At 36.4% G+C, this 22,366-nt stretch overlaps 1 protein-coding gene across 4 annotated transcripts in view; it reads left to right on the top strand.

Moving 5' to 3' along the window:
* Positions 1 to 22,366, top strand: part of PIBF1 (progesterone immunomodulatory binding factor 1) — a 238,647-nt gene that overhangs the window by 4,590 nt on the left and 211,691 nt on the right. For all 4 annotated transcript variants that reach the window (XM_039473143.2, XM_039473144.2, XM_074387626.1 and 1 more), the window contains exons 3-5: positions 1,605 to 1,705; positions 4,862 to 5,060; positions 7,360 to 7,479. In XM_039473143.2, coding sequence (XP_039329077.2) covers positions 1,605 to 1,705; positions 4,862 to 5,060; positions 7,360 to 7,479 — 420 coding nt within the window. The remainder of the gene's footprint in view (positions 1 to 1,604; positions 1,706 to 4,861; positions 5,061 to 7,359; positions 7,480 to 22,366) is intronic.

Below are 22,366 nucleotides of genomic sequence, written 5' to 3'. Positions count from 1 at the left end.
CAAAACCATGTTGAGATACCATCTCATGCCAGTTAAAATGGCGATCATTAAAAATCTGGAGACAACAGATGCTGGAGAGGATGTGGAGAAATAGGAATGCTTTTACACTGTTGGTAGGAGTGTAAATTAGTTCATCTGTAGTGGAAGACAGTGTGGCAATTCCTCAAGGATCTGGAAACAGAAATTCCATTTAACCCAGCAATCCTGTTACTGGGTATATACCCAAAGGATTATAAATCATTCTGTTATAAAGACACCTGCACATGTATGTTCATTGTGGCACTGTTTACAATATTAAAGACCTAGTAACAACCCAAATGCACATCAATGATAGACTGGGCAAGGAAAATGTGGCACGTATATACCATGGAATACTATGCAGCCATAAAAAATGATGAGTTCATGACCTTTGTAGGGACATGGATGAATCTGGAAACCATCATTCTCAGCAAACTGACACAAGCACAGAAAACCAAACACCACATGTTCTCAATCATAAGTGGGTATTGAACATTGAGAACACATGGGTACAGGGAGGGGTGTGTCACACGATGGGGTCTAGGGGAGGGACATCAGAGGGTGGGGAAGTTGGGGAGGGATAACATTGAGAGAAATACCTGATAAAGGTGACGGGGATGGAGACAGCAAACCACCATGGCACATGTGTACCTGTGCAACAGTCCTGCAAGATCTGCACATGTACCCCAGAACTTAAGGTACAATTAAAACAAAAATGGACGCAGGAAAACCAATGAAGAAATGATTATGATAGTCCAGGTGAGGGATGATAAGGTTCTAACTGAAGACTTTTCAGTGGGTATTGAAAAGGATGATACTGTTTTAACAGCTATTCATGAAGTAAAAACAACAAAATACTGATTTCTGATCACAGTCAGCAGTGAGGAAGAAGTAAGATATCAGACATGAGACACGTTTGTTTTTTTGTTTTGTTTGCTTTAGAGGCCAGAGAGATACAGGGAATACAGGATTAGGTGAGGTTGATTATTCCTTTTGTTTTGAAAGTTGATGTGTAGTGGTCAGATGTATAGATCTGTAATATATATTCGGTGTCTGGCTTGGAAATAATTACCTGAGCAAGGCATCAACATAAACAGTCTTTGTAGTTTGTGGATACAACCATTTAAAAAAAATACACCTCAATCCTGTTTTTTGTTTTCGTTTTTGTTTTTTTGAGACAGGGCCTCCCCCCATCTCTGTCTCTCTCTCTCTGTCTTTCGCTTAGGCTGTAGTACAGTGGCAAGATTATGGCTCACTGCAGCCTTAATCTCCTGGGCTCTAGGGATCCTCCCACCTCAGCCTCCCAAGTAGTTGGGACTGTAGACACACACCACCACATGCAGCTAATTTTAAAAATTGTTTTGTGGAAATGAGGTCTCACTTTGTTACCCAGGCTGATCCGAACTCCTTAGCCTCCCAGAGTGCTGGAATTACAAACGTTGAGTCCCTGTGACTGGTCCCTCTGTCCATTTTTAGCCCGTTTCTTTTAAGTGTTTTTTAAATATGTTTTCTGTGGAAATTGAAAGTTTTTCTTTATGACAGGTTTGAAAATTTGACATATAATTTGTTTCTTTCTGTTTATTAAGATTGAAGAATTGGAGGAGAAACTTAATGATGCACTTCACCAGAAGCAGCTGCTGTCATTGAGATTAGACAACCAATTGACTTTTCAACAGAAAGATGCCAGGTAAGAAAAGTTTCATATATATATATATAGTACTTTTTTTTTTTTTTTTTTTTTTGAGACGGAGTTTCGCTCTTGTTACCCAGGCTGGAGTGCAATGGCTCGATCTCGGCTCACCGCAACCTCTGCCTCCTGGGTTCAGGCAATTCTCCTGCCCCAGCCTCCTGAGTAGCTGGGATTACAGGCACGCGCCACCATGCCCAGCTAATTTTTTGTATTTTTAGTAGAGACGGGGTTTCACCATGTTGACCGGGATGGTCTCGATCTCTCGACCTCGTGATCCACCCGCCTCGGCCTCCCAAAGTACTGGGATTACAGGCTTGAGCCACCGCGCCCGGCCTATATAGTACTTTTATTGCCTGTTCATGTTTGTGATTGTAAGCTAAAATAGAGAAATTTTAAGTCAGAGACAGCAACAATTTTTACATCTAGACTACAAATAAAGTAGGATACTTGATACAGTACATAAAATACAAAAAGTCAAAATTCAACATACATTCAACAAATATTGGTCAGTGTAAACAGTGTATGACGAAGGAAGCTCTCTAAAGTGACCACCGTTAACCTTTCTTCTATTACTCAACATACTGATTGATTCTCAGGGCCATTGGACTCTGCTGGCTTGAAGTGCTTTCTATTATGCCTGCATGCTTTCTCAAGCTCAGTTGTGGGCTTATCAAAAGTCTGTTGTTTATTCCCAAATATGCCTATGTCAATTATGCTTATTTAACTTAATTAAACACTATATAAACAATGAAATAAATTCTTTGGAAAGTTTCAATAAAAGGAATTTTTAAATTATGAAGTTAAACATAAGCAACACAGATTTAAAGACTGAGGGCAGATATCAAACAGATCCATAAAAGATACCTTCATAGATTTCTTGGTAAATATCTTTTAGGATCTCATGCCATTGTAAAGAAATTGAACTTGGAAATTATAAATGATGATTTACACACACAAAAAACATACCTCTGTATTCAAAATATCTGGCTCCTATGTAAAAATGTAAATGTTTATTTCTATTTCTATGTTTTAATTAGAGGTAAATGTGTAAAATAGTTGTATTTTCTCTTTTTAAGATTTTACTGCTTAACTGATACTGTAAAAAATTATCAGACCTTTTGTCACCCACTATCACATTAGATTAGTGGATCTGAAACTTCACCATCTATCAGAAACACCTGGAGGGCTTGTTAAAAAAGACTACTGTATCCCACCCTCAGAGATTCTAATTTGAAGTGGGTCCTGAGAATTTGCATTTTTACCAGGTTCCCAGGTGACCCAGATGCTGCTGGTTCAGGACCAATACTTTGAGAACCAAGGCATTCAATAATAGGTCTTCAGATCTAATTGTATAAGACATATATCAGATTGAATGATTCTGCTAAGAGGGCAGTTAGGAGTTTATTTTAGTAAAACTCTTGATAGCTGATGGTGGTAAAAAAAAATGGTAGGATTCACAATATATGTTGGAGACAGAGCTGATGAATTCAGTGTGGGGCTTAAGAGAAAAGGGGGAGTCAAGGATTGCACTAACAGTTTTGGCTTGAACAAATGAAAAAATTGAGTTTCTATCAGCTAAGATGGAGGAAATCATAGTAGAAAAGGTTTTGTGAGTAAAAAGCAGGAGTTCAGTTTGGGACATGTTAAGTTCACATTTTCTTGTTAGAAATCCATGTGGAGGTATTTGAAAAGTCTGGTCTAGTAGTGCAAATCTGGGGGTCATTAGGTTATAGACAGTATTCAAGTCATGAGACTAGATGAATTCCCCAAGGAGGAGTGTGTACTGACAGAGAAGGGGACCAAGCACTCCAACATGAAGACAAAGCAGAAATGGAGACTGAGAATGAACTACGGTAAAATAGAAGAAAAATAAACAGTGTGGTATCTTGGAAGCCAGGTGATGAAAATGTATCAAGGAAAGATAAATAAGTTCTGTCAAGTGCTATCATTAGATCATGGATGAAAAGAACTAAGAATTGATCATTTGCAATTTAGATGTCATTGAGATTTCATTAGAGACAGTAAAAATATGATTGCCATGGATTTAAGAGGAAAAGATTTGGAGACAGTAAGTATAGACAACTTTTGAGCAGGTTTGCTCCAAGGGGTAGCTAACAAAGGGGGAAGTGCAGTGGGGTCAGGAGTTGTGATTTTGTTTGTTCATTTGTTTTAAGATTGAAAAAACAGCAGGTTTGTCTGTTCATGGGATTGATATAGTAGGGAAGGAGAAAATCAGCGATATGATTTGACTGTGTCCCCACCCAAATCTCATCTTGAATTGTAGTTCCCATAATTCCTACATGTCCTGGGAGGGACCCGATGAGAGGTACTTGAATAATGGGGGTGGTCTTTCCCATGCTGTTCTCATGACAGTGAATAAGTCTCACAAGGTCTGGTGGTTCAATAAATGGGTGTTCCTCTGCACAAGCCCTCTTGTCTGCCAGTATTGTATGTAAGGCTGCCTTTGTTTCTCCTTTGCCTTTTGCCATGATTGTGAGGCCTCCCCCCACATGTGGAACTGTGAGTCCATTAAACCTCTTTCCTTTATAAATTATCTAGTCTTGGGTATGTCTTTTTAGCAGGATGAGAACAGACTAATAACATCAGATTGTCCCTTCTTGATCAGAATCTTTCAGTAGGCAACTAAGAATAATGTCTGCTACATGTATTCTTTGATAATGGTGAGTATGTACAGATTACTGTTTTCATTACCTCATTGGTTGAGTGAATACTTTATGGTGGTTCATTCTTACCATCTTAAAGAGATATCCTTGAAGTGTCAGGATAAAAGGGAAATGAAAACTACTTAGTAAGTAGAGTCCTTGATGTTTAACAATAAACCTTAAGCAGAAGAAATATATAATTTTATAATTTGAATTTCTAAAATTATTTTTTAAGAATATAAAATCTCTGTTTAATAGTTTATATGGCTACACATTTAATAATTAGTATGGAATTGTCATTTCATATTTAACTGGTTAATATGAGTAAATAAGCATTTAGCTGCAGTTAGTAAATAAGCATTTAGGTGGATCCAAAAATACTCTCAGGCTTCTCATTTCCTAACTTTATGTTGCTATAAATAGGAAACTATGAGAAAATTAAATCTCGAAAACTTTTTTAAGGCCTCCTGTAAATTCTCTCCTAATGTAGCAAATATCAAGAATTAATGAAACAAGAAATGGAAACCATTTTATTAAGACAGAAACAACTAGAAGAGACTAATCTTCAGCTAAGAGAAAAAGCTGGAGATGTTCGTCGAAACCTGCGTGACTTTGAGTTGACAGAAGAGCAGTATACTAAATTAAAAGCTTTTCCTGAAGATCAGCTTTCTATTCCTGAATATGTATCTGTAAGTATCTTATTCCCTTTTTAAATACCACATATATTTTTAGACTAAAAATTAATATTTTATATAGTAGCCATTACTTTTGTAGTACCAAATTGATACATTATTTTATGGCCATGGATGGCGAATGATGTTGAGATCCAAATTTTAAAGGATCATGACCATTGATCTCCAAAGTCAAGCAATACATATGTTTCTGAAGTTAATAACTGCAAAGTCCGTATAAATGAATCATCATAAACTGGTGGTTTCTTACATTCTCAAAATGAAAAATTATGAACAACAAATTAGTTGTTGCCAGGGGTTGGCTAGAGATAGTGGGAGAGAGGAGTTGGTGTGATTATAAAGGGATAGGATGAGAAAGAACTTTGTGATGATAGATGAGCTCAGGATCTTGATTGCACTTCTGGTTACCCAAATCTAGAACAGCTAGGATTAATCTATGGCAGTGGTCTCAAAAATTTTGGTGTCAGCACTCATTTACACTCTAAAAATTATTGAGAACCCCAATGAGTGTTTGTTTATATGGGCTATATCTATCAAATTTACTATAAGAAATTTTTTAAACACAAGAATATGTAGGCACACAATTCCTTAAGAGTGATATTGTCATCATACATCATGTAGCCACTGGCAAACTCCACTGAAGAGTCATGAGAGAATGAGAATGAAACGGGAGAAAAAAATCTTAGTAATTACTTAGGAAAGTGATTTTGATCTTGTGTATTCCCTGAAAGGATCTCAGAGTGGCAAGCAGGTCAGAGTTGAGATCCTAAAACCATATGTTGAGAAGTGCTGATTTTTAATATATGGATGTCATTTTACCCGAGGAGGCTTGAATTTTTTCATCTGTAAAAAGGGTTAATAATAATAACATGGCCTTTCAATTGGCACCAATTGTAAATATTAACTATGATTATGTATATAAAATGCTTATGAGCATAGTGCTTAGAAGATCGTAAACTCATAAAAATGTTACCTATTGTTTTTGCTGGAGTGGTGGTTGCCATTATTCGTTCTCATTGGGAAAAGATTTCCAAATTAGTGATGTCTGATAAAATGAAGTTACTTTCTGATCAGCTGTTTTTTTAAAAAAAATGGCTCAAATACAGTTTTTCTGCCCAAAGTGTACTGTCCAAAACAAATAAGTTGTTTTTGAGGCTTCATTTACAGTACGTATAAAGTATCCTACTGGTGGTAGTTACACATATTTTTGCTGTTTGGTTAATAGACAAACAGCAAATGTTTTCACAGACAGTATTATCCTTAACTAATTAATTATATGCAGATTCATGTTATTGAGGGCTAATATTAAGATTTGCCTCCTACCGAATAATGGTATTCTTGTAATACAGTCATATATTCAGGAGTTTCAGATTGCATGCCCATATAATAAATATCCTCTAATTTCTGATTTGCTGATGGTGTCTTAGTTTTATAGGACCTTGTCAGATGGAACACTTTACGGAGGTAGGACAGGAAAATTCCTCAGAAGTATGAGTGGAAAGAGAGACCTAAACTAAACGGAAGTAGTGTTATGAAAGATGCCTCTTGATTCATTCTAGTTAGACTTCCACTACAGGGGCAACAATAAATAGAGCTTTGCTAAGAGCCTGGGATGAAAATAAAGAATAGACTTTACCTCTTCATCAAGTATTAATTGAGTACTTATTATATATTCAGGCAGGGGAGAGAGAGCAGTGTATAAACCAAACAAAAATCCTTGCCCTCATGGAGCTTATGTTGAAGTAGAGCAACATAGCCAATAACTTAAAAGTTAAATAATGTAGATTATCTGTTTGTCAAAGGTGCTGTAGAGAAAAGAGCAGGGGTGAAAAATAGAGAGTGCTACTTTAAATTAGGTAGGGGAATCAGGGAGGGCTTTACTAGTAAGGTGATATTTGGTCAGAGACCTGCAGGGAGACATGCATTTATATGGAGGAAGAACTTCTCTAGCAGAGGAAACAGCAAGAGCGCGACTCCTGAACATTTGTGGTATGTTCCAGAAGTTTACAAGCAGATAGTGTGGAGTGAGCAGTAGTAGATGAGTATAATGTAGTGTCAGTAGAAGGGAGGAAAGACTGTCAAAGGTAGGAAGTTATAAATCATCTGACCCTTGAGGAAAGTTAATGGAACATAAAGGCTTGATATAAAGTATTAGCAGCTAGGGTTCATTAATGACTGTCTTGTTTTAGTTTTGTAAATATTTCTCTTTGTTATTGATAAATGAGAGCACTACAAATTAGCCAGTTTTCATTAATTTGGATTTAAGACGGCTTATTAATTTAATTTCTTTTTCAAGGTTCGGTTCTATGAACTAGTGAATCCATTAAAAAAGGAAATCTGTGAACTGCAAGTGAAAAGGAACATCCTAGCAGAAGAATTAAGTACAAATAAAGACCAGCTGAAGCAGCTGACAGAGGTGTGTATGGTTTTGATTGCTGGTGGGAGGAGGCTTCAGCTTTTTCTATAGAGTCCCTCAGATTTCTGATAAGAAATATAAAAGTCAGTGATTGAAAAACTGGACTATGGGATGGTGTCTGCTGCAGTTCTTCTTAAGTAATGGGAATGAGGTTAAATTGGAAGTAGTCATCTTAAAAATTGAAAAGATAAGTCTGTGATATTGACGTGTCTCATGGTTGAGCTTTTATTGTTGCAAGCCATTTTTATAATAAACTGCTTTTGAAATCCTAATATGGGCTATATCTGAAAATTGCTGTGTATACTCAGATGAGGCACATGCACATAGGATTTATTTAGTAATTTGTCTCTATATCTAACATCGCTTTCTCAGGAAGTTTAGGCAAGAAACGAGAAATGTAGGCCAAGATATGCAGGGGATTCTTGCAAGTGCCATTAGAAAGAAGAAAAGGAGAATACTTTTACTTTGAACTAAAGTGGTGGCTCATAGGTTTTGGTTTGCCTAAGACTGGTGCCATTATTTCTGTGAATAAATTTTAATAGCACCCCTTTATTTTCAACAGTATCTCAGCCTAGACAATGAGTATAGTCATCATAATTAACATTTATATAGAAGGGTAGACTAATCATTAACTTGGTTATATTATTGACTAGATATCATAGAATACTATCTTATAGTCTGCTAACAAAAAAATAATGGTAGATTGATTAATTCTACCATGTAACAGTTAGAAATGGGTGGCTGTTTTTCTTCAAAGCTTTCATTATTCTGAAAGGAAAACAGAGTTTATAAATAGAGTCTGCTGCAGTTCCTCATTACAAGTTAGCCTTGTTTGTGATAGGAGACAGAGCTACCATCCATTTACTATTTATTTGGCTTTCTTGTCAAATGCAGTTAACTCTCATAATATTTATTTGGAGCATGTGTACTGATATTAGCATTAACCCCAGTGACGTGCATGATGCTGTGCTAGGGTGCTGGCAATGAACCCAGGAGAGGCAATGTCTGCCCTTCGAGAGTTTAAATTCTAGTAGGTTAGAATTAGAACATTAGACAATATTTTGATACTCTCATTTACTGTGTGACCTTTACCAAGTCATTTAATGTTTCCTGTTCTGTCAAGTGGAGAAAATAATAGTTTGTTCATTTATTTAATTGCATTGCCTATGTTTCTGTTTCAGAGTAAGAACATGAGTTTAGCAAAGTTGCATACAAACATTTATGCCCTGTTTTAAGGGCAGTTTTTAATCAATAATGTTATCTAGAAATAAATATGATTTCAGTTGTATCTTTGATGCTCTGCTTCGCTGCACTGTTAGTCCTAGACAGAATTTACTTAAGTCTTACCATAGAACCAATATTACAGGCAAAGTAAGAAAGCTCAGCTTCGTTTCTTTCCTCTGAGGAGCAGTAACATCAGTAGGAGCAATTACAGGGGCAGGTGTGTCCCTACTCCAAGCTTTGGTGGTGGTTTTTTTTTTTTCTTCTCCTTGCATGCCATATTATGCAGGTAAACTGTTCTGCATGTTTAGAAAGATAACTCAATTTTTTAAAAAATTCATCTGTAGTCAAAATAGTGGAAAACAGAGAAGGCCTCCGTTTAACCACTTCCTAATTTTGCAGTCTTGGGCAAATCATTTCTATTCTGTTGGTTCTGTAAAATGCCCAGGATGATTTTGGTGGTACAGGGGTTATTGGGGAAGAGGCAGACAAGTTTTTAGAGTTGGTTCTATAGCACCTTATGGTACCTTAGCATCCCTCAAGGACTTCTTATTGTGTAGTAAGAGGACTAGAGGAGCTCCCTATTCTTGTTTCTATCAAATCCTTTTTTATATTACTTTAGTATTTGGGACTTAGAGTGATTTCTCTTGAACACGGATTCCTAAGACCATTCTTAGAGTTTGTGGTTTTTCTGCACTGTCAAGGTACAGGTCAACTTACCAAACACTAGGAATAAAGTAAATATTTTTAAATAAAAAGCAAAACCAATATCATTAAACAGCTTTATTTATTTAGACAGAGTCTTGCTGTGTTGCCCCAGCTGGAGTGCAGTGGCAGGATCTCTGCTCACTGCAACCTCCACCTCCTGTGTTCAAGCGATTTTCATGACTCAGCCTCCCAAGTAGCTGGGCTTACAGGCATGCGCCACCACACCTGGCTAATTTATATATTTTTAATAGAGATAGGGTTTCACCATGTTGGCTAGATTGGTTTCAAATTCCTGACCTCAAGAGATCCACCTGCCTTGGCCTCCCAAAGTGCTGGGATTAGAGGTGTGAACCACCGTGTCTGGCTGAACAGCTTATTTTAAATAAAATACCTTTTATGTAAAGATGTAGTAAGCATTAAATAGTAGTACTCAATATTAAAATAAATGTCACGTATTCTGGAGTTTATTTTTTGAAATGATTCATTGAATTATTTACTACTATTATATTATTTGAGGAATTAAAAGATATAGTTTGAGTTCCAACTCTGCAACTTGGTAATAATGTGATGATGTTGGATAAAAACTTAGTCTTGACTGTCTCCCATCTTAACAGCTTCTCCATCTGTAAAATAGGGATGATAACATGTAACACTTACCACACATGATCATTATTATAAAGAATGAAATTCATTAAATAAATATGTATTGTGCATTCACTATATGGCATTCATTATTCTTGGTACTTGGGATACCTCGTTAAATAAAACAGTAATCCCTGCCGTCATGGAGTTTATGTTTTTAAAGGATATCTGTTAGATGTATATTGTGTTTTAAACAGGAAAGCAAACAATAGCAAATCATGTAGTATAACAGAAAGTGATAACTGCAATATAGAAAAGAAAAAAATAGTTCAAGATAAGGTGAATTGAGTGATCTGTGGAGAGCAGGGAAGAGAGCATTGTCAGAATGGTATAAGGTTGGCTAGTAGGTCTCATTAAGCAGCTTAGAAGTTTACAAAGCCTTGAGGAAGTGAGAAGGAGAACAAGGCTGTCTTCCTTGAGACAGCTCAGGGAAGAGCTTCTAGGTAGCAAGAACAGCCAATGCAAAGACAAGCGGGTACTTTGGTGTTTGTGGAATTGAGAAGGCCAGTATGACTGGTATGCTTGAAGGGAGGAGAAGAATAGTTGTAGTTAAGATCAGAGAGGTAATCAGTCTGTTGAGGTCATCATACAGACTTTGATTTTAACGTTAAGCGAAATGAAATGCTGCAGGATTTTGGAAAGAGGTCTGACATGATCTGACATGTCCAGTTGACTGTTGAACAACAAGGATTTGAACTATGTAGGTTTATTTACACATAGGTTTTTGTTTTCAGTAGATACACTGAAAAATGTTTTAGAGATTTGTAGCAATTTGAAAAAACTCACAGATGAGCTATGTAGCCTAGAAATATAGAAAAAAAAATCAAGAAAAAGTTACATCATGAATGCATAAAATATACATAGATACTACATTTTATCATTTACTACCGTAAAATTTACATAAATCCATTATCAAAAGTTAAAATTTGTCAAAACATGCATACAAACAGACTTTACAAGGTGCTGTTTTCAGTAGAGAGAAATGTAAACAGACTTAAAAATGCAATATTAAATCACAACTGCATAAAATTAACTGTAGTACATACTTTACTACAGTAATGATTTCTTAGCATCCTTCTGGCTATTCTGGTAAACTCAAGTGTTTGGGATATCCACTTAAAATGCTATATGACGCTGATCATCTCCACGTGAGCAGTTCTCCAGTAAAATGTGAATCACAATACAAAGTGATCTCTTGCAGTTCTGGCATATTATTTTTCATCATGTTTAGTGCAGAACTGTAAGCCTTGAATAACTCCATGGGAGCCATGTAAAGTGTCACCAGTGATGCTGGTAGAGCTCTTAAGCAGCCGAGAAAATATATAACATTATAAGGAAAAGTTAAATTGCAGATGAGGTCTGCATCTGTTGTGTTGCCTACCATTTTGGACAGACCATTAATCTTATAAACAGACTGTGTAAAACTTAAAGCATCCATAATATAGTACAGTTTTGTAAATGTATTAGGATTTTCTTAAAATTTTCTTTTCTCTAGCTTTTTTTATAAGAAGACAGTATATGATACATATAACATAAAAAATATGTGCTAATAAACTATGTTATAGTAAGGCTTCCAGTCAACAGTAGACTTTGGTGATCTGTGGAGTTTGTAGTTAAGTTTTCAGGGAGTCAGAAGTCACATGGTTTTTTGTTTTTGTTTTTGTTTTTTGACTGTATGGAGGTTGGTACCCCAACCGCTGTATTGTTCAAGGGTCAAGTCTATTTAAGGTATCATTCTGACGGACACGTAGTAGACCATCAACAAACATTTTGTTGATTGCATTTCTTTTAATGAGTATTTTAAAACTTTCTTATTGTCCTGGATAATGTTTTTCAAAGAAAGTTCTCTCTGAAGGATGGAAACAAGGAGACTTGTTAAGAGGCTGTTGTAATCTAGGTGAGAGATGATTGTGCTTCAGATCTAGGTAGTGGTAGTGCAAGCGTTCGATTCGGGATTTATTTTAAAAGTAGAGCCAGTAGAAAAAAGGTAGAGTCATGAATTGGATGGAGGACGTTAAAGAAAGATAGGAGTCAAATTAACTCTTTAAAATGTTGGTTTGAATAACTGGAAGGATAGATTTCTGTTCAGCTGAGATTAGGTTGTGAATGAAGCCGACTTGAGTGCGAAAGAGAGTGTGGATCTTAGACGTGTTGAGTTTGAGAGATGTGTTGGATGTACAGTCGAAGATATGTGGATGTACAGGTGTGAACTTTAGAGGATACACATTTAAGAGTCATCAGCATTAAGATGATATTTAAAGCCAGAATGAGATTACCAGAGGAGAGTGAGTGTAGACAAGAGAAGAGGACCACAGCTTGAACTCCAGGGCACTTCAACATTGAAATGTGGGAGAGAGGAGAAGTTACTAGTGAAAAATAAGGAAATTAAGAGAATTTTATGTCCTGGAAATCAAAGGGCAAAAGTTTGTCAAGGAAAAGAGAGTGATCAGCTGTTTCAAATACTGTTGATAGCTGCAGTTAGGTGAAGACTGAGAATTGACATTGTATTTAACAAGGTCGTTGAGAACCTTGTCAAGAGTAGTTCTGGAGGACGAGTGGGGTCAACAGTTTGATTACAGTGTGTGAGAGTGAATGGGAGGAAGTAAATTGAACGTAGAGTGTAGGCAACTCTTACTAATATTCCCTGTGTAGAAGAACAAGAGAGTTGGCAATTACAGAAAACATAGAATCAGGTAAGGCTTTTTTTTTCTTAAGATAGGAGAAATCACAGCTTATGTACTTAAAATCACATTGTAATCATAAAAATTTTCTCATTGTCAACAATGGCAGAAGGACATTCATGTCATTGTTAACCAACAGTGTAGGCAGTACTGTTGGATACCCAGTTATAATTATGTTTAAGACTCCCCACGGGGCCGGGCATGGTGGCTCACGCCTGTAATCCAAGCACTTTGGAGGCCAAGGTGGGTGGATTACCTGAGGTCGGGAGTTCGAGACCAGCCTGACCAACATGGTGAAACCCTGTCTTTTAGAAAAAAGAAAAAAGGCTCCCCATGTTAGTGCCATTCATGTAATAAAAAGAGTCATCTATATTTGGGGCATTTTCAATAATACATACTTCTGTAATTATGATATTTGGGGAAACGATTAGAACACAGGGGTGTTTGTTGATTGAATTACTCCTGATGAGTTCTGTGGGACATTCTTAATATCTAGATAGTGGTTTAAAAAATAATAATTTCATTAGTAAAGTGAGATAATTTATCTCTTAAAAGCTAGAATTTTAATTACGTCACAGAAAGTTGAGTTTCCATTTAAAAAGCAACTGAAGAATATATTTATAACTGAGTAAGGAAGATAGAGAATGTTATGATCATTAGAGGAGGGTTTACAAAAAGTCTGGGTTATTTAAATAGGGCTGGGGGAAGTTGAAGAGGTGATTGGACACTGTCAGGTTACTGAGGTTCAGTTGTCATCAGTGAGAACCACTGTCTTTAGGACTTTTAAAACTAATCACAAGCCCCTAATTTATGAAAGTGCTAAATGAAATTATCAGTTTTTCAGCTGAAGGTTTCTGTTTTTTCTTCTATTACTTGGAATGTTCTTATTTGAGTGTTTTTTACCCAGTGATATTTCATATTTCTTTCCTCTTCAATCTGTGGGCTGTGTATATGATGCTTATTATTGGTGGCCTAAAGCAGGCAATAAAAAAACAGAAATGCCCATCATATCCAAAGGAAGTAGCAAGAATGTTTTGACTTTTCCATTGGTGTCATTAATTTTAAGTTTCTTGACCCCAAAGAGTAAATTTTCCTTTTAACTATAGTGGGAGAAAAAATTATATATTTTCCTCATCCATTGCAAGGTCTGTGGCTGAGACCCCAATAATAAAAGGGTAACAACAGAAAAGCGTAACAAATTTATATATAAATTCACATGTAAATATAAATTTTACATGACATGGGAACCTTCAGAAATGAAGACTAAAAGACACTGGGAGAATATATTTTTGTGGACAGTCATGTATAAGTATGATTGGAAGACAAAAGAATGTGATCTAATGGTAATCAACTGGGAGAATTTAGCAAGTCTTGTTTGTTCATATTCTTCTTAGCCTTTCTGTGTGACATTCCTTCCCATTGGGTATAGGGCAGGACACCTGTTACCTTAGGGCAGAGAGGAGGGAGAAAGAGAGTGACCTTCCTAGGTTCGATGACCTGCTTCAAGGGAGAAAGGGCCAAGGGAAATTTTTTTTCCTATGGCCCACTTGAGAGATGGATTGAGAGAAAGTCAGAGAGACCTCCCTGTCCCTGCAGTTTTCTTAATTTCCTTCAGGTTAAAATACTCAGTATGCCAGGGTGCTGTATTTTGAGGTATCTGTTCTAAGTTCTAACAGAGGAATTAATATTGTATTTTGTAGTGAATAAATTGATAATATATCCAGTGTGTTCACTGATTCCATTTTCCTGAATTAGACAAAAAGGAAGTGTTACTTTGTTCAAAAAGCAGTAAGATACACTGCTATAGTAAGTCTTAGGACAGGGTCCATGATACGAATAACTGCAACCACTATAAAGTTACTAATTTTTTTTTTTTTTTTTTTTTTTTTTTTTTTTTTTTTTTGAGCCTGATTCTCACTCTTGTCGCCTAGGCTGGAGTGCAGTGGCGCAATCTTGGCTCACTGCAACCTCTGCTTCCTGAGTTCAAGTGATTCTCCTGTCTCAGCCTTCCGAGTGGCTGGGATTACAGGCGCCCACCACCATGCCCAGCTAATTTTTGTATTTTTAGTAGAAACAAGGTTTGCCATGTTGGCCAGCCTGGTCTCTATCTCCTGAACTCAGGTGATCTGCCCACCTCAGCCTCCCAAAGTGTTGGGATTATAAGTGTAAGCTACTGCACCCAGCCTAAAGTTACTAATTTTTAGTAAGACATGACTCAAATTTTTCATATGGTACTATTCAAAAGATTTTCATACAGTGATTCAACAAATATTTTATTCTTTAACTCACATATTTACGGTTCGACATTTTAAGATAAATGACAGTCTTATTAATGACTTTATGTAATCTTAAAGTTGAATAAAATATAAGCTTTGGGGAAAAAAAAACATGACTGGATAATATTTATCCAAGAATTTTGAGGGACTTAAAGGGTGAACCTGAATCTGCAGCACATGTATAATATTGTTATCAAATAGAACACTTGGAGTAGGTATAGTTACTGGAAAGCTGGTAAATTGCCTGCCTGACTCTAGAAACTAAGGACCCCCAAACTGAAAGCTGATAAAGCATGCTTCTATGCTTACTGAGCTTTCGTAGTGCATGAAGATTAGGATCAGTGAATACTTAAGCAAGTTAAACCTACTGGGAAAGGTCAACAGAGTTGTATAAATGGATATATTATATTTCACATGTGTATAAAGAGAAAATAGGGAACAAATTACATAGACTTTCAAAAACTCATTGACAGGGTTTTAAATTCTAGTTTTTAAAACTTGGCAGACTTTTAAAAAATTACAGTTAAAAATATACCATTAAATTTACTATTTAACCATTTTCATGTATACAATTCAGTAGTGTTAAGTATAGTCACATTGTTGTACAACAAATCTCTAGTACTTTTGTATCTTGCAACATGGAAACACTGTACCCATTAGACGCTAATTCTCCCTCTCTCCTCCCCCTAGTCATTGGTAACCATTTTTTAACTTTGTTTTTATGATTTTTGTTACTTTAGATTCTTCACATAAGTAGAATCCTACAGTATTTGTCCCTTTGTGATTGTTTTATTTCAGTTAGCATAATGTCCTCAAAGTTTATCCATGTTGTAGCATGTGACAGAATTTTTTTTCTTTTTTAAGGTTGCCTATTCCATTATGTACATACACTACATTTTAAAAAATCTATTCATCTGTATATAGATATCTGAATTGCTTCTACCTCTTGGCAGAAATGGACAGACTTTGTAAGAAGTGTTACCATGAATTCTCAGGGAATTGTTTTCCCTTTAGCAGTTAAAGGATAATAGCCCCCTCCAAAAAGGAACTAAATGAAGAATCAAAATAGAAGTATTCTTCAGATATAACTGTTAAGTCCAATCTTTTTCAGTATTTGACATTTTAACACATTTATTGGGCTGGGTGCGGTGGCTCACACCTGTCATCACAACACTTTGGGAGGCCAAAGCAGGGAGATCACCTGATGTCAGGAGTTTGAGACCAGCCTGGCTAACATGGCAAAACGCTGTCTCTACTAAAAATACACAAATTAGGCCTGGCGCGGTGGCTCAAGCCTGTAATCCCAGAACTTTGGGAGGCTGAGGCAGGTGGATCATGAGGTCAAGAGATCGAGACTATCCTGGTCAACATGGTGAAACCCTGTCTCTACTAAAAATACAAAACATTAGCTGGGCATGGTGGCGCGTGCCTGTAATCCCAGCTACTCAGGAGGCTGAGGCAGGAGAATTGCCTGAACCCAGGAGGCGGAGGTTGCGGTGAGCTGAGACTGCACTCCAGCCTGGGTAACAAGAGCGAAACTCCGTCTCAAAAAAAAAAAAAATACACAAATTAGCCAGGTGTTGTGGCAAACACCTGTAGTCCTAAGCTACTCGAGAGACTAAGGCAGGAGAACCGCTTGATTCCACCAGGAGGTGGAGGTTGCAGTGAGCCGAGATTGTGCCACTGCACTCCAGCCTGGGTAAGAGAGCAAAACTCTATCTCAAAAAAGAAAAATGTAATACATTTATTGACGAGGAATCACAAAGTATGATCTCAAGTTTATAGACAGTAAAGTTTTTCTGAGAAGTGGAACACCAAACTAGTAGGGCAGATTGGAGAACGTTCTCAAAAGATAAGTGGACTGATTATAAACGAATGTGTTTTCTTTTTAATAACTATCAATCAGCTTATATTCCCAAAATTAGCATGTTCAAAATCTGCCCCAGAGTGTAATTTTTTGTCATTTTATTAAAGAAATTTTCAAAGATAACTTGAATTTTACAGTGACACAGTACATTTATCACTTTCTGCCATTAACATTTTTATTGTATTTGTCTTACCAAATATCTCTCCATCTATTACTGAACTTTTTTTTGCATTTTTCAGTAATTCTGTCTTTTAATTACTGAGTGATATTACGTTGAATGGCTATAGTTATTTACCAGTTAATGGGCGTTTGAGTTATTTCCAGCTTAGAGACTTTACAAACAAAGCTGCTGAGAACATTTGAGTATGATTTTTTTGTAGACGTGTTTTTGTTTCGATTGAGTAAGTGCTTAAGTGTGGAATTTTTTACTTCTATAATTTCATTTTGGTTGTTTATTACAGCTTTTATTTCTCTGCTATTTATTTGCTTATTATTAACATATTTTCCGTTACACCACTGAGAATTGTTAAAATTGGAGCTTTAAAATTCTTGTCTGCTAATTCCAAACACTGGGTCACCTTGGAATTGGTCTCTGTTGTCTTTTCTTTTAGAAATGAGTCACATATTCCTGTTTCTTCAGATGTCAAGTAACTTAAATTTGTTTATTTACACCATCAAGTAAATGTAAATGAGAACATTGTGATTATTATGTTGCTGAGACTTTGCATTTTATGTACCTCTAAACAGTGGTGATGTTTTGTTTTAGCAGGAAATTAACCTGGCTATACTCAGATAGTGTACTCTGTCTATTGGGCAGCAGTTCAAATTTCAGTTCAGTATTTTGGTCTTAGTAGGGCTGCTTAGAGTCTGTCCTACAGAGGGTTCAGAGGGTAGCCAACTTAGGCAGAAATTACCCACAGAATTCAGTTGCCCCCCTCTGACTGTCTCTGAAATTCCTACTCATTTAGAGCAGCCTCAGTTCCCATAAACTCTTCTGATTCTCCAACCTAGAAGGACCAAAGATTTTCTAATGCACCTTGATCCATCCAACCTGGCACAGAATGGGACTGGCCTCAAACTAAACGCTATTAAACAAAAGCAAAAAATAACCAGGAAACTCACCTAAATCCTGAAAATGATAGTAGTAATGACAACTCCATAGTGGTTTACTAAGAGAAACTAAGGTACCTGAGTTTTGAGACTGGCAATTAAGAAAACAAACTTTCCATTTTACTTAAAAAATTTGTTCTCTGCAGGGAGTTCATGAATCTGGGAAAAGAAAAAATTACTCTCAGTCTTAGCATTTTACTTTATGGATCTTTCTTATCCAAAATGGTCTTAAGTTTTTTTTTTTTTGCCACTTGGTGGCAGTATATGTCCATTTTTTTTTTTTTTTTTTTTTTTTTTTTTTTTTTTTTAGTTAAACCTGTTTGGGGCTATTTGGAAAATCTGGTTATTTTTCACATAGAGGCCCAAAGCTTTACTTTTATTGCTTATTTTCATTTTTATTGTTTATTTCATATAAAATGCCTGCAATCAATCAGGTAGGATCTTTTTCTAGTAAAATTTAATATATTTAGAACTTAGAGAGTAGAATATCAAAACAAAAATTTGTGTTCCATAGTAAGTACTGTATTCAGAGATGTCTCAGTTATTGCACTAATTTCATAGTTGCGCCTACCAGAAATATTGAGAATTTTAAATTCTGTTAAAACCACATTAAATCATTAAAGCCACACAGTTAAACAGTTGATTTGACTCTGCTCTTGTTCATATGAGATGAAAACTGTTAGAACGTGATTTTCTTTTTTTTTTTTTTTTTTTGAGATGGATTTTCCACTCTTGTTGCCTAGGCTGGAGTGCAATGGCATAATCTCGGCTCACTGCAACCTCCATCTCCCAGGTTCAAGTAATTCTCCTGCCTCAGCCTCCCGAGTAGCTGGGATTACGGGCATGCACCACCATGCCCAGATAAGTTTTGTATTTTTAATAGAGACGGGTTTTACTATGTTGGTCAGGCTGGTCTCAAACTCCTGACCTCAAGTGATCCACCCGCCTCGGCTTCCCAAAGTGCTGAGATTACGGGCATGAGCCACCTTGCCTGGCCAAAATGTGATTCTTGACCTTTAAAAAGAAGTAACTCTTTCTAAAATGCCAGTTTTAGTGGATTTCTGGGCTATTCCTTTGTAATTTTTTCCAGATCTTTAGTTATTTGGAAATAATGTCTAGATACTATTATAACATTGTAAAATACGGCTCATCTTTTACTTCCTCTGGAGTTTATTTACAAGTATGAGTAATGTTTTAATTCTAGCATATTTTGAGCTGCATTATTTATATGATCTTGTGTTTGGTACTTCATGTTTATAAAAGTGCTTATAGATAACTTTATCTCCTACTTACAAATTTTCTCTATTAGGAGGCCAAAATTTTGGTTGATCACATGCAACTAAGCTGTATGTTGCTGTTTTGTTATTACAGAGTTAGTTCAGCATGCTTTTTCATTTCAAAAGGTTGTAATGTTAGAGATACAGTGTAAGGTATTAATAGCTTAATAAAGCCATTAAATTTCATGAGGAAATGGTGAAATATTTTTCTCTTATGAGAACTTTGGTAACTAGGAAGCAAGAAGAGTTTTGTCAAGATTACTTCCTTGTTTAGAAATGTAGTTACATTCTTTAAAAAATTCTGCAAGATTTTCTTAAGGTTCATCTTAAGTATTCATATGTAAGTAATTCAGTTAATTTTATTTGTATGAAAATGAGTTACTTCATTGATGAAACATATTTGTATATTAAAGTTTTTATATTTTAGAGGGTATTAACTATTTTCTAAGATTTCTTTTTATCTTGTCCAAGTGATGAGCTTCAAGTGTTTTTAGTAAGGTGCATATTTATGATGATACCTGTCAGTTATAATTATCCTAGATTGCTTAACAAATTTATTAGTAAACAGTGATAGATTTGTCTCTTTATAATAAATTTAAATTTTACAAGCACTGCTTAAAATTTAGATTCATGGCCACATACATGGGTTCTACTTTGGTCTGAGGTTGAACTAAGAACCTCAATTTTTAATAAACAGCCCAAGATTCTAATGTGGCAGGTTCATGGACCATGAGCACAAATCATTTTTTATAATTGTTTTTTGTTAACTTATTGATTGAGGTAAACAAACAAACAAAAACTTTGAATTCTTAATTAAATTTCACGATTTGAAATTTATATATTGGCTGAGTGCCGTGGCTCATGCCTGTCATCCCAGCACTCTGGGTGGGAGGCCAAGGTGAGTGGATCACCTGAGGTCAGGAGTTTGAGACCAGCCTGAACATGGTAAAACGCCATCTCTAGTAAAAATCAAAAATTAGCTGGTTGTGGTGGCAGGTGCCTGTAATCCCAGCTACTTGGGAGGCTGAGGCAGGAGAATAGCTTGAACCCAGGAGGCAAGGGTGCAGTGAGCCAAGATTGCACCATTGCTCCCTAGCCTAGGCGACGGAAGGAGACTCCGTCTCAAAAAAAAAAAAAAGAAAGAGAAATTTACATGTTAATGCCATTCCTTGCCACCAATATAAAATTAATGTATTTTATCGTATTTAATATATTCAAGAATATAATTGGAGTCATACACTATTGCATTACAACTTGGACTTACTAAAACCCATCTCTTGCTTATACCTCTAAAACCTTTAAAAAATTGGTTCTTCCAAACCCAAATGCCCATAGATGATAGGCTGAACAGGGAAAATGTGGTACATATACACCATGGAATGCTGTGCAGCCATGGAAACCAATGAGTTCATGTTTGTAGGGACATGGATGAACCTGGAAACCATCATTCTCAGCAAACTGACACAAGAACAGGAAATCAAACACCACATGTTCTCACTCATAGGTGGGTGTTGAACAATGAGAACACATGGACACAGGGAGGGGAGCATCACACACTGGGGTCTTCCGAGGCAAAATAGGGGAGGGACAGCGGGGACGAGGGGATCTGGGGAGAGATAGCATGGGAAGAAATACCAGATATAGATGATGGAGAGGAAGGCAGCAAATCACACTGCCATGTGTGTACCTATGCAACAATCTTGCATGTTCTTCACATGTACCTAAAATGCCATAACAGGAAAAAAAAGAAAAAAAAATTGGTTCTTCACAAACCTGTTGAGTTTTTACAAATAATACAAATGACTTACAGATAAAAGTGGATGAGGCAAAAAAATTCATTGGAAAGCTAAAATGAATGCAGTTTTAAATATGACATTATCAGGAAGAAGCTTCATTTAGCTGATTGTTTTATACAAGCTGTATGAAGAGACATAACCTTTTAGAGAGTAATAGTGTTTTTTTTTTCATTTGCTACTTATAATCTTTAGTAAATCCAGGAACTTTGAAATTTTAGGAGCAATTTTTGAGGAGCTTGAGATGAAATTTTCAACCCAGTGGCCAAAAGGGTGTATCACTGCATTATGGCAGGGGAAACCTCAGGAGGGACCTTACCAGATACATTAGCTTAAATCCAGAGATACCATGATAACTTCATTCTGTTGATATACATAGTGTTTCTTAAGCCAGATTCTATGGATATGTTTTGGAGTATCTAAGAGTTCTTTTTGATCATTTTTAATTTTATGATTTAATTTTTTTAATGACCTCAGAAATTAATAGATGCATATGATGGTTCATCCGGATGAATACTTTATAATAGAGTACTATCACTATGATGTCATTGCCCATGTTTGCATTTAATTTTGTCATGGCATTAGCACCACAAATGACAGTTTGAGAAGTAGGAGTCAACTGTCCAGGCACGGTAGCTCACAGCTGTAATCCCAGCATCTTGGGAAGTGGAGGCGGGAGGATTGCTTGAGCTCAGTAGTTTAAGACCACCCTGGCCAACCTGGTGAAACCTGTCTCTACCAAAACCACAAAAACTCCACCCTGGCCAACATGGTGAAACCCTGTCTCTACCAAAAAATACAAAAATTAGCTGGGTGTGAGGGTACATGCCTGTAGTCCCAACTACTCGGGAGGGTGAGGTGAGAGAATCACTTGAACCTGGGAGGCGGAGGTTGTGGTAAGCCAAGATCGTGACACTGCATTCCAGCCTGGATGACAGAATGAGACCCTGCCTCAAACAAAAAAATACCAGAAACAAAAACTTACCCAGGTGTGTTGGCACACATCTGTGGTCCCAGGTAGGAAGAATGCTTGAGCCTGGGGTTAGGGAGCAGAGGTTGCAGTGAGCCAAGATTGCACCACTGCACTCCAGCCTGTGTGACAGAGTGAAACTCTACCTCAAAGAAAAAAAAGAAAGAAAGAAAGAAAAGAAAAATAAGAAAAGAAAAAGGAAATAGTCGTCAACTTCATTTGTAAGATAGGTATTTCAGCCAAATAAACACCAGGTGCTATCGTGGATCACTGTATGAATAAAAGTTTCACAGTTCAAATAGAGAAAAATGGTGACAATATAGTCATCACACTACTAAGCAT

The sequence above is a fragment of the Saimiri boliviensis genome, chromosome 16 (genome assembly GCF_048565385.1).
Source record: "Saimiri boliviensis isolate mSaiBol1 chromosome 16, mSaiBol1.pri, whole genome shotgun sequence".
Lineage (NCBI taxonomy): Eukaryota > Metazoa > Chordata > Mammalia > Primates > Cebidae > Saimiri > Saimiri boliviensis.
Note: the sequence above shows the minus strand (reverse complement) of the source record. Positions and strands in the feature narration are given on the sequence as shown.